Below are 11,518 nucleotides of genomic sequence, written 5' to 3' on the forward strand. Positions count from 1 at the left end.
TTTGCCAGTAATAATCTACTATTCACAGCTCTCCACTTTCTTTCTCTTCATCACGATCACTAAACCGCTTCGTAGATTTTTTAAAGAAACTATCGAGAGAAAGTTTCTTAGTACGGCCTTTTAGAATTTTTCTGAAATGAGTTAAACAGACATCATCAAACTGCGAAACTATATGGCAAACCTGAAATTTCTGTGGATGATGCTTATCGTTGAAATCAACCACGTGTTGATGATATGCCCACATCTGTTTTATTTCAGACAAACTTAAGATGTAACCAAACTCCTCGATCTCCTCCGACTCACTCAACTGCGGTAGGCACTCATCATGCTGCATGGCTTGCAGCTCCTTAGAGTTCCTCGGTGGTGAGCTCTTCATGATTCTCATCGATGAGTTCGGTGATGTCATCTTTGTCAACCTCCAGACTCACGGACTTGCCAAGGGATACAATCTCTTCGAAGTCTTCCTCTATGGCAAGCACAGGTTCAGGGTCGGGGCCAAAACCTTCAAAATCTCTTGGAGAAACAGCATCAGGCCAAATCTTCTTCCAAGCTGAATTCATTGTCCGACGAGTTACCCCCTTCCAAGCCTGATCTATGAACTTCAAGCAGTGCACGATATTGAAATGGCTCCTCCAAAATTCACGCAAATTTATGTTGGTACTTTGCGTGACATTAAAGCACTGCTTAAATAAGTGCTTGGTGTAGAGCTTTTTGAAATTAGAGATGACTTGCTGATCCGTGGGTTGGAGGATAGGGGTGGAGTTCGGTGGAAGATACAGCACTCTGATGAATTTGTACTGGTCGATGATATCCTCTTCGAGTCCTGACGGGTGAACGGGTGCATTATCCAAGAAAACCAAGCACTTCAAAGGCATATTCCTCTCCTGAAAGAACCTCTTGACAGAAAGGGTCAAAAACTAGTTTTACCCATTCAACAAAGAAATGCCTAGTGACTCAAGCCTTAAAATTATCATGCCACAAATTATGCAGCATGTCCTTATTGATTCTATGTGCCTTAAAGGCCCTAGGGTTTTCGGAATGGTAAACCAATAACGGCTTTATTTTGCAGTCCCCGTTGGCATAGGCACAAAGGGCAAGAGTCACCCGATCCTTCATAGGCTTATGTCAAGGCATTTTTTTCTCTTCGGCAGTAATGTATATTCAACTAAGCATCTTTTTCCAAAACAGACCGGTTTCATCACAGTTGAAAACTTGCTGTTCTAGGTAGCCTTCCTCCTCCAAGATCTTTTTGAACCTCCTAACAAAATCATTAGCAGCCTTCGTGTCTGAACTTGAAGCCTCTCCTTGCCGAACAACTGAATAAATCCCACTCCGTTTCTTAAATATCTTGAACCAACCACAAGACGCCTTTAACTCCTCAGTCGTAGGATCAGTTGAACTCTCCACCGTGTCACCCCCAGAGCCCGCCGCCATCAAGTCACAATAGATAGCACTGGAAATCACAAATGATCTTTTTCAGTGATCGTATCACCAACAATTTCTTTGTCCTTTATCCATATCAACAAAAGGTGTTCCACCTCTTCCAGGGTAGGGCTACGACGTTCAGAATTAATGGTGATCCCCTTCGATATATTGACTCCTTTAATGGCTACCTTTTGCTTGATGATCGGAGAGATCATAGACATATTCCGGCCATATTGTTTAGCAAGATCGCTCATATGAACACTGCGCTGATGTTTTTCTATAATTTCTTGCTTTAGATCTAATGACAGCATTGACTTTTTCTTTCATCACCACTACTACTTCCTGAACCGAAACTCAGCTTCTTAGGACCCATGATTATACGTAAAAAAAAAAAAAAAAAAGAATGTGAAATGGAAGATAATAAGCACTGTTAATAACGCAGCGAACAGAGGACAACCACACGATGGGAACGAGAACAGAGAACTCATCAAGGCGACACTCAATGGCGTCCCTCCGATGTGCTGCCGTCTCCCGGCGTAAACAAGAAACTACGATCGACGCTTCGAGAAAATCCTACGCATATGATCTACTTCAGATGTTGGAGCAAGACTTCGGGTGTCGAGACGAAAATTTGATCGAATTCAACTTTGGGTGTTGGAACAATCGTATGTAAAGACAATTATATGTAGAGGTTCCACTGTATATCCAGACACTTACTGATTATCATATTAGGGAGATATCCCGGTTTCAGCAGCCATTAGCACCATCCTAATAATACTGTTTCCTAACTAGTTGTATTCATTTAATGGATTTATTACTAACTCTTATAAAAAACTACTATATTCTGGCCTGACTGGGACCTATTCTATTTTTAATGATAAAGTCTAGAAACAAATTGATGGTATGGGACGTGTTTCCTCTTAGGACCAGCTTTTGCTATCTTATTCATATGACTCCTAGAAAAGTTTTCCATAGGTCAGTGCTCTGTGTCTGTTAAATTACTAATTTCTAGACATTGTATCCATATATTTCTTAATTCTAGAAGTAGGTATCATGCCATTTTATTTTTATGATATATAAACTCTTTTCATCTAAATATTAGTTCCCCATTGGACTTAGAAGTTGTTGGGTTGCTTAGATTTTTAAACATTTAGATTTTTCGTTTAAAGGGACCATTTCATACTGGCAATTAAAAGAAAAAAAAAATACTGACCATGATTAAATATGTTTAGCCAAGGCAGTTTTTCATTTAAAGAATAATTTTGTAAAATATCGCTTTTTAGAGCTGTTAATCTTTCTTCAGACAGGTACAGGTTCCACGATGATATTATATCTATAAAATCACATTTCACAATTAATTACTATTCGTTTTACTTGTTAGAATATCTTACAAAACAGTTTCAAATAGCAATTTAGAGTAAAGGCCGCAGTATTCAATGTTCCAAAGAAGCAAAACTACTGTGTGTCTCTACCATTTGTATATGATTCTAATTGTTTAATGTAGACTTGAGAGGCTTTTTTTCATTTTTTTTTTTAGCCCTTTGGCAGTTTAAAGTTTTGATTTCAAGAATCTCATAATAATAAGGACCCTGGTCAAATGCAGAAACACTTTACTGAGCTGAATGGGTTCTTTAATGGCATCATTTGTTTAAATATCCAGATATAATTTTGCAACATACGTGAGGTTGCTCCAATTGAATCTTAATGGTTCTCATTGACTCCTGTAAAAGTTTCAGTTCTCGAACTGGATATATATAGTGAATAAAGCGGAATTTTCCTCCATCCGCTCTCACGCTTAAACACATAGACAAAATCATTCTAATTTCAAACTTTTAAACCAGAACCTAATAGCTATTTTTTACCTTCCCTTCATTCACTTTTCATTAAGCAATTATTCCCAAATCTAAATCACTCTGCTCCTTAACATATTCCTTACAAGATCTTTACCGCACAATGTTTTAACCACCATGTCAATATTGTGAGTTTGATCTCTTTTAAGTAGAAAAAGAAGCAATGATGCTTTTTATGCAATTTTTATGATTTTCACCTTCTTAAAAAAAATAAATAAAAATCATAAACATCTAAGAATAGTTTCTTTCTCCTTACCGAAAAAAAAAAAAAAACATACCGTAAAAATTACTTCTAAGATTTTTTTTTTTTGATAGCATCTTTTAAGGTATACATACAAAATGAGATTAAATCTATATTACATAATATTTCCTGGGATTCACTATTACAAGAAAGGAGAGATTCCTTTGATGTAAGGTGTTAATCGTTCTTAATATATGAAGTTTGAAAAAAAGAAAAAATATAATCAAAAGGAATTCAAAACGTTATTTTCCGATCGTATCATTAAAGGATCAGTGGCATTGAAAGTCTTTAATCAATGTTGTTGCTTTTTTTTTTTTTTTACTTATCCTGTGCACCATTCAACTTACCATTATCTTTAGTTATACGTATGTAAAGTAATGATATGGTGTATTATGTATAAACACACATACACACAAAATCACATACAAACAAACACATACATACACACACACACACACGCACACACAAACACAGCAAAATTATTAATTGAATTAAACAGTTAAATCATATCTTAACACATGCTACTTATGCAAATATATTCCGTCAACAACTTTATATGGATACCATTATTGTAAATATTGGGATATAAAGTATTGCAGTAAAACTTAGTAATCCCACTCAGTTAATGAATAAAAGAGATATAAAGGACAGTACGTAAAAAACGACACTTTTCTAAGGATTTCTAATATATGAGATGCAAAACTATATGTTGAATATTAGTCTACGTATATAAAATAGCGAAATATTTTTAGGAGAAAACCTTTATGCTAAGTGGACATAGAGAAAAGAGCTAGTTCCTTCCTGAAGTCCCAATGCTCATTACCGCCTCTTGAAATTTGATTAGTGAAAGGCGTTTGGAGATGTCCTTTTAAAGCAGGATATAATTCCGACAACTTTCACGTTATAATATTTGCGTTTGTGTTGGTTTTACGCTATTTGGTAACATTTATGATTTCAGCTAAAGCTGACTGGACATTACTTTAGGTAACCTAATAACTTTTAACTTTCTGTAAACCTTTATTTTTTTTTAAGTATGTTTCGTTAATAAATCTAATCTTTCATTTATTATCCCGTTGGTCAGACCATAAAACAAATATACTTTATGAAACTAGAAGATATGGCATTGCTGTTACCGAAATCCCCACATCTACAAGATTATTGTATTTTCCATTGAAAATATGAAGAAATGTCTATAACGAATATGGTAAAAGCTTCAACGCCTTTGGAATGTTGCTTATTCGAATATGGACCATAAAAGAATTTTTCCCATTCTTCCTATAAGACATATACTGGAGAGTGCTTGCCATAAATTGTAATACTCAATATAAGGTATAGTACGTATGTCTTATGTAACTGAAAACCTAATAGTAATGGAGTAATTGTGCAACCTAAATACAAGTTTAGGAGAATAGCCTGGTCACTATGAACCTTTTAAAGACCAAAACATATATTGAGCTCTTTTTTAAATCAATCTCAGAAAATTAAGAAAAACTATATAGGAATTATACATTAACGATAAAAAATACAAGGGAAATATTTTTACACAATTAGATTAATATAAAACTGATGCAAATACTACTACTAAATATTTATTCTATAAAACCAACAACTATATTGGCCATAACAGCACAGCAAGATAAATGCTAAATAAAACGTGAGTGGGGGAGTTTATATTTTCGGGATGACGCTCGAGGACTGAAATCTTTTCCCACCCCTGTTGAAACATTCCAAGTATTTTTTTTTCTTCTTTCTCACATAAGGCCTAGAGGAGAGAGAGGAGGACACTCAGTTATTCAGGAATATCCCTTTCGCTTCGTTCTTTCGCGGTCGAGATATTTTTCTGAGACACACCACAAATTCTTGAACATTCCGGGGAAAGGGAAGAAAATATTGCAGAATTGGCGTTTATCGTTTATTTCTTCCTCTTAGTTTCTCGATAATATTAGTCAAAAAACTAATATATAATAATTATTGAATATGGGCTTATGAATCATAAATGTAATAACATTATGCAGTGATAAAGAATATATTAGAATGTTTTCTTGGAAAAATTCATTACATTACTATTCCGCCACATTTCACATGCCTGGAAGGTCAAGAAACCCCATACCTAATTCTTTCAGCATACTCCTCTCTCTCTCTCTCTCTCTCTCTCTCTCTCTCTCTCTCTCTCTCTCTCTCTCTCTCTCTCTCTCTCTCTCTCTCTCTCTCTCTCTTATGATGTTCGTTTTATAGGATTTTCATGCCTATGTTGAATATTTGATCAACTCTTTATCTTGTTATTATTGTCATCCATAATTTGATTATATAAGCGTATATATATATATATATATATATATATATATATATATATATATATATATATATATATATATATAATATATATATATACATATATATATATATATATATATATATATATATATATATATGTATATATATATATATATATATATATATATATATATATATATATATATATATATATATATATATATATATAAAACCATGACACACGCATATACACATACACACACAAATATATATATATATATATATATATATATATATATATATATATATATATATATATATATATATATATAAAATCGTGACACACGCATGTAGACTTACACAAAAACAGAAATATATATATATATATATATATATATATATATATATATATATATATATATATATATATATATATATATATATATATATATATATATAAATATATATATATATATATATATATATATATATATATATATATATATACATATATATATATATATATATATATATATATATATATATATATATATATATATATATATATATATATATATATATATATATATATTTATATATATACTATATATATATATATATATATATATATATATATATATATATATATATATATTTATGTATATAATATATATATATATATATATATATACATATATATATATATATATATATATATATATATATATATATATATATATATATATATATATATATATATATATATATATATATATATATAATCATGACACACACGTGTAGACTTACACAAAAACAGAAATATATATATATATATATATATATATATATATATATATATATATATATATATATATATATATTTATATATATATATATATATATATATATATATATATATATATTTATATATATATGTGTATATATATACATACATATATATATATATATATATATATATATATATATATATATATATATATATATATATATATATATATATATATATATATATATATATATATATATATATATATATATATATATATATACATATATATATATATATATATATATATATATATATATATATATATATATATATATATATATATATATATATATGTGTGTGTGTGTGGGTGTGTGTGTGTGTCTATGTGTATATGAGTGTAGTTGAAAAAGTGTTTGGTAGAGTAATGATTAATAGGATCAAGGATAAAACAGAGAATGCAATCTTATAAGTACATGGTGGTTTTAGAAGAGGTAGGGGTTGTATGAATCAGATTTCTACAGTAAGGCAGATTTGCGAGAAATATTTAGCAAAAGGTAAGGAGGTGTATGTTGCGTTAATGGATATGGAGAAAGCGTATGATATAGTTGATAGGGAAGCAATATGGAATGTAATGATGTTATATGGAGTTAGTGGAAGGTTATTGCAAGCTCTGAAAAGTTTCTAGAAAGGTTGTAAAGCATGTGTTAGAATAGGAAATGAAATGAACGATTGGTTTCCGATGAGATTGGGGGTAAGACAGGGATGTGTGATATCGCCGTGGTTGTTTAACTTGTATGTTGGTGGAGTGGTGAGAGAGTTGAATGCTCGAGTACTTGGACGAGGATGGAAACTGGTAGATGTGAATGACCATGAATGGGAGGTAAATCAGTTGTTGTTTTCTGATGATACCGTACTGGTAGCAGACACAGAAGAGAAGCTTGACCGACTAGTGATAGGATTTGGAAGAATGTTTGAGAGAAGGAAGTTGAGAGTTAATGTGGGTAAGAGTAAGGTTATGAGATGTACGAGAAGGGAAGGTGGTGCAAGGTTGAATGTCATGTTCAATAGAGTTTCTTGAGGAAGTGGATCAGTTTAAGTACTTAGGGTGCGTTGTTGCAGCAAATGGTGGAGTGGAAGCAGATGTACGTCAGAGAGTGAATGAAGGTTGCAAAGTGTTGGGGGCAGTTAAGGTAGTAATAACAAATAGAGGGCTGGGCATGAATGCAAAGAGAGTTCTATATGAGAAAGGGATTGTACCAACTGTGATGTATGGATCGGAGTTGTGGGGAATGAAATTGATGGAGAGACAGAGATTAAATGTGTTTGAGATTAAGTGTGTAAGGAGTATGGTTGGTGTATCTAGAGGAGATAGGGTTAAGAACGAAGTGGTGAGGGTGAGAACGGGAGTAAGAAAGAGTTAGCTACTAGAGTGGATATGAATGTTGAGAGAATGGCAAATGGTTGTCTGCTAAAGAAGGTGATGAATGCAAGAGTTGATGGGAGAAGTACAAGAGGAAGGCCAAGGTTTGGGTGGATGGATGGAGTGAAGAAAGCTCTGGGTGATTGGAGGATAGATGTGAGAGAGGCAAGAGAGCCGGCTAGAAATAGGAATGAATGGCAAGCGACTGTTACGCTATTCCGGTAGGCCCTGCTGCTTCCTTCGTTGCCTTAGATGACCGCGAAGGTAGCAGCAGTAGGGGATTCAGCATTATGAAGCTTTATCTGTGGTGAATAACGGGGGAGGGTGGGCTGTGGCACCCTAGCAGTACCAGCTGAACTCAGTTGAGTCCCTTGTCAGGCTGGGAAGAAAGTAGAGAGTAGAGGTCCCCTTTTTGTTTTGTTTCATTTGTTAATGTCGGCTACCCCTAAAATTGGGGGAAGTGCTTTGGTATATGTATATATATATATATATATATATATATATATATATATATATATATATATATATATATATATATATACTTCTTTGACTAAAGTTTTTCCCGCTAAGCAGGGTCGCAATTTCTAGAGAGCCATTTCCAAGTTCTTCTATCTCCGATGCCCTCCATTATGAGATCTTTCTCCTCCATATCTGCTGCTAAACACTCCATCCACCTTCTCTTTGGTCTGCCCTTCACCCTCCTACCTGGAACATCCACATCCAGCTTCTTCCTCCCAACCTACTCCTGGTCTCTCCGAATTACGTGCCCAAACCAGTGTAGTCTTTTTTCTTGGAATTTTTTTGACACCTCTGTAACCTTTGTTGTTCCCCTTACCAAGTCATTCTTAACCTTATCCAGTCTTGTGATTCCAGCCATCCATCTTAGCATTCTCATCTCTGCAACCTTCATTTTCTTCTCAAAGATCTTTTTCATGGGCCAGGTGTCTGCACCATACGTCATGGCAGGGGTCACTACAGTTTTATGTACCTTTTCCTTCAACTTCAGGTTTATCCTTCGATCACACAACACTCCCGACACTCTTTTCCAATTATTCCATCCAGCTTGAATTCTACTGTTCACTTCCGTTTGGATTTCTGTTGTTTCCTCCACATAAAGTCCGTAGGTACTTGAATTTTCTTTCCTCTGCAATATTTCACCCAGCAAATGTATATTATTTAATTGGTTCTGCCGGTTGCAACATATATACTCTGTTCATGTTCTAATGATCTTTAGCCCTCTGCTCTCCAATTCCTCCCTCCATCTCTTCAGCTTCCCCTCTAATCCTTCTGTAGTTTCATCACACAGAATTATATTAGCTGCAAACAACATGGTCCATGGTGACTTCTCTCTCGTTCTTTCAGTAATTACATCCATTACTATATTAAACAAATAGGGGGCTAATGACGACCCCTATTGTAATGCAACTCCCACTTCAAACGTCTCGGTAAAACCAACACTCGTTCTTATTTGTGTGCCCTCTATTTCATACATATCTCTAATCAGTCTAACATATTTTTCTGGTGTTCCCCTCTCTCTCAAACATCTCCATATCTCCTGCCGTGGAACTCTATCATAAGCCTTCTCTAAGTCAATAAACACTACATGTAAGTCCTTTTGGCCTTCTCTTTATTTTTCCATCAACTGCCTTAGTGCAAACATTGCATCCATCGTGCTTCACCCTGGCATATATCCAAACTGCTCTTCTCCATTTTTGGTCTCTTCCCTGATCCTACGCTCTATAATCCTTTCCCAAAGCTTCATAGTATGTGAGAGGAGTTTCATTGCTCTATGATAACTACAATTTGTACATCCCCTTTTTTTTGAATATAGGTATTAAAAAGCTATTCCCCACATTCTGGGCATTTTTTCTTTCTGGTGTATCTTTTTTATCAGATCCCACAGCATATCAACTCCAAATTCCCCGAAGCATTTCCAGACTTCCACTAGGATCTCATCAGGTCCGGTAGCTTTTCCATTTTTTTCATCTTACTGAGGATAACCTTAATTTCTTCTCTATCTATATCTCTCACCATTCCTAAATTTGGATTTCCATTTGCAATCATAGATCTACGATTCTCTTCATTATGTAATCTTTTAAAATATTGATTCCACCTTCCTTTTATATCACTTGAGCTACACATCACCACTCCATCCCCATTCTTTATCTGCTTAATGTTGGTAATATCTATGGTCACTTTATTTATTCCTTTAGCAATCTTGTAAATCTTCTTTTGACCTTCCTTTGTGTCCAAATCTTTATATATATTATCCAATGCTTACTGTTTAGACTGTGCCACATCCACTTTTGCTTCTTTCTTTACTAATCTACTTCTCTCCTTATCTTCTTCAGTGCCTGCTTCATCATGCCTTTTCTTTGCATTTCTCTTGATCTTGATTTTTTCTTGTACATAATTACTCCACCACCAAGCTTCTTTGTCTCTTGGCCCTGTTCCTGTTGACATCCCTAAAGCTTCTCTGACAACTATTTTCAAAATACTGCTGTTCCGTTCCCACCCCTCATCTAGCTCCTCATAATCCCAGGTGCCAAGCTTCACTAAAATACTCTTTATAAATGTATCCCTACATTCTGGTTCTTTCAGCTTCCACCATCTTATTTTTGGAATCATCTCTTGCCTACCTGTTATTGTTCTCTTCCTATTCCAGTCTACTGTCAAGAGTCTATGTTGGGGAATTACTGCTTCTCCTGCGAATATTTTACAGTTTTTTTTTTATCTCTTTTAGATGTACCCTTCTGCCTAATACAAAATCAATTTGGGATTCTTGCCCACCACTATTATACACTGTAAGATATTCGGGCTTTTTTTTTTCAAAGAAATTGTTGATTACTGCCATATCAAACGCTATAGGAAAGTCCATAACCCTTTCATCATCTTGATTCCGATCTCCCAAAGCCCATCCTTCATGTATTCTTTCCAGGCCCTGGCTATTCCTCCCTACATGATCATTTAGGTCTCCTCCTATAATTAACAGTTCTTCATTTGGTATGTTAATCATTTCCTGATACAGCAGTATCCAAAAATCGTCTTTTTACTCTTCTGGACAACCTGTCTGAGGTGCACACACCCTGATAACATTTAGCATGTCTCCATCCCATTCTAGTTTCATATGCATTATTCTACCATTTAGTCTTTTCACCTCCAAAACACAACTCTTGAGCTTCTCAGCTAGTATGATTCCAACTCATTCCTTCCTCGCTATGTGTATCCACTATAAATAAGTTTATACCCTGCTCCAATCTCGTTGACTTTATTTCCCTTCCAACTTGTCTCCTGCACACACAAAATCTGTACTTTCCTCCTCTCCATCATATCGGCAACTTCTTTTTCACGTCCTGTCATGGTTCCAACGTTAAAGGTGCCAATTCCAATAGATTTTGGGGCTTGTTTCTTTAACTGCGGTCGCCCACTTTTGCAGTAGCCCTTGCCTATTTTTCGCAGCGTTAAAGCAATGTATCTGCGCGTCTCCTACGAGGTACTCCCTAGCGGTAATTGGTTCA

At 34.3% G+C, this 11,518-nt stretch overlaps 2 protein-coding genes across 2 annotated transcripts; both read right to left on the bottom strand.

Annotated features, from left to right (window-relative positions):
• Nucleotides 1-347: 347 nt before the first annotated feature.
• Nucleotides 348-1,434, bottom strand: LOC137652846 (tigger transposable element-derived protein 1-like). Its single transcript, XM_068386242.1, has 2 exons — nt 1,191-1,434; nt 348-823 (listed from the first exon to the last, which is right to left on the bottom strand). Exons 1-2 carry the CDS (start codon nt 1,432-1,434, stop codon nt 348-350), a joined length of 720 nt encoding a protein of 239 aa, XP_068242343.1.
• Nucleotides 1,435-9,220: 7,786 nt separating this feature from the next.
• On the bottom strand, nt 9,221-10,628 carry LOC137652848 (uncharacterized). Its single transcript, XM_068386243.1, has 2 exons — nt 10,282-10,628; nt 9,221-9,287 (listed from the first exon to the last, which is right to left on the bottom strand). The coding sequence occupies exons 1-2, from the start codon at nt 10,626-10,628 to the stop codon at nt 9,221-9,223; spliced, it is 414 nt and encodes a 137-aa protein (XP_068242344.1).
• Nucleotides 10,629-11,518: the final 890 nt, after the last annotated feature.

This window comes from Palaemon carinicauda, chromosome 14 (genome assembly GCF_036898095.1).
Source record: "Palaemon carinicauda isolate YSFRI2023 chromosome 14, ASM3689809v2, whole genome shotgun sequence".
Lineage (NCBI taxonomy): Eukaryota > Metazoa > Arthropoda > Malacostraca > Decapoda > Palaemonidae > Palaemon > Palaemon carinicauda.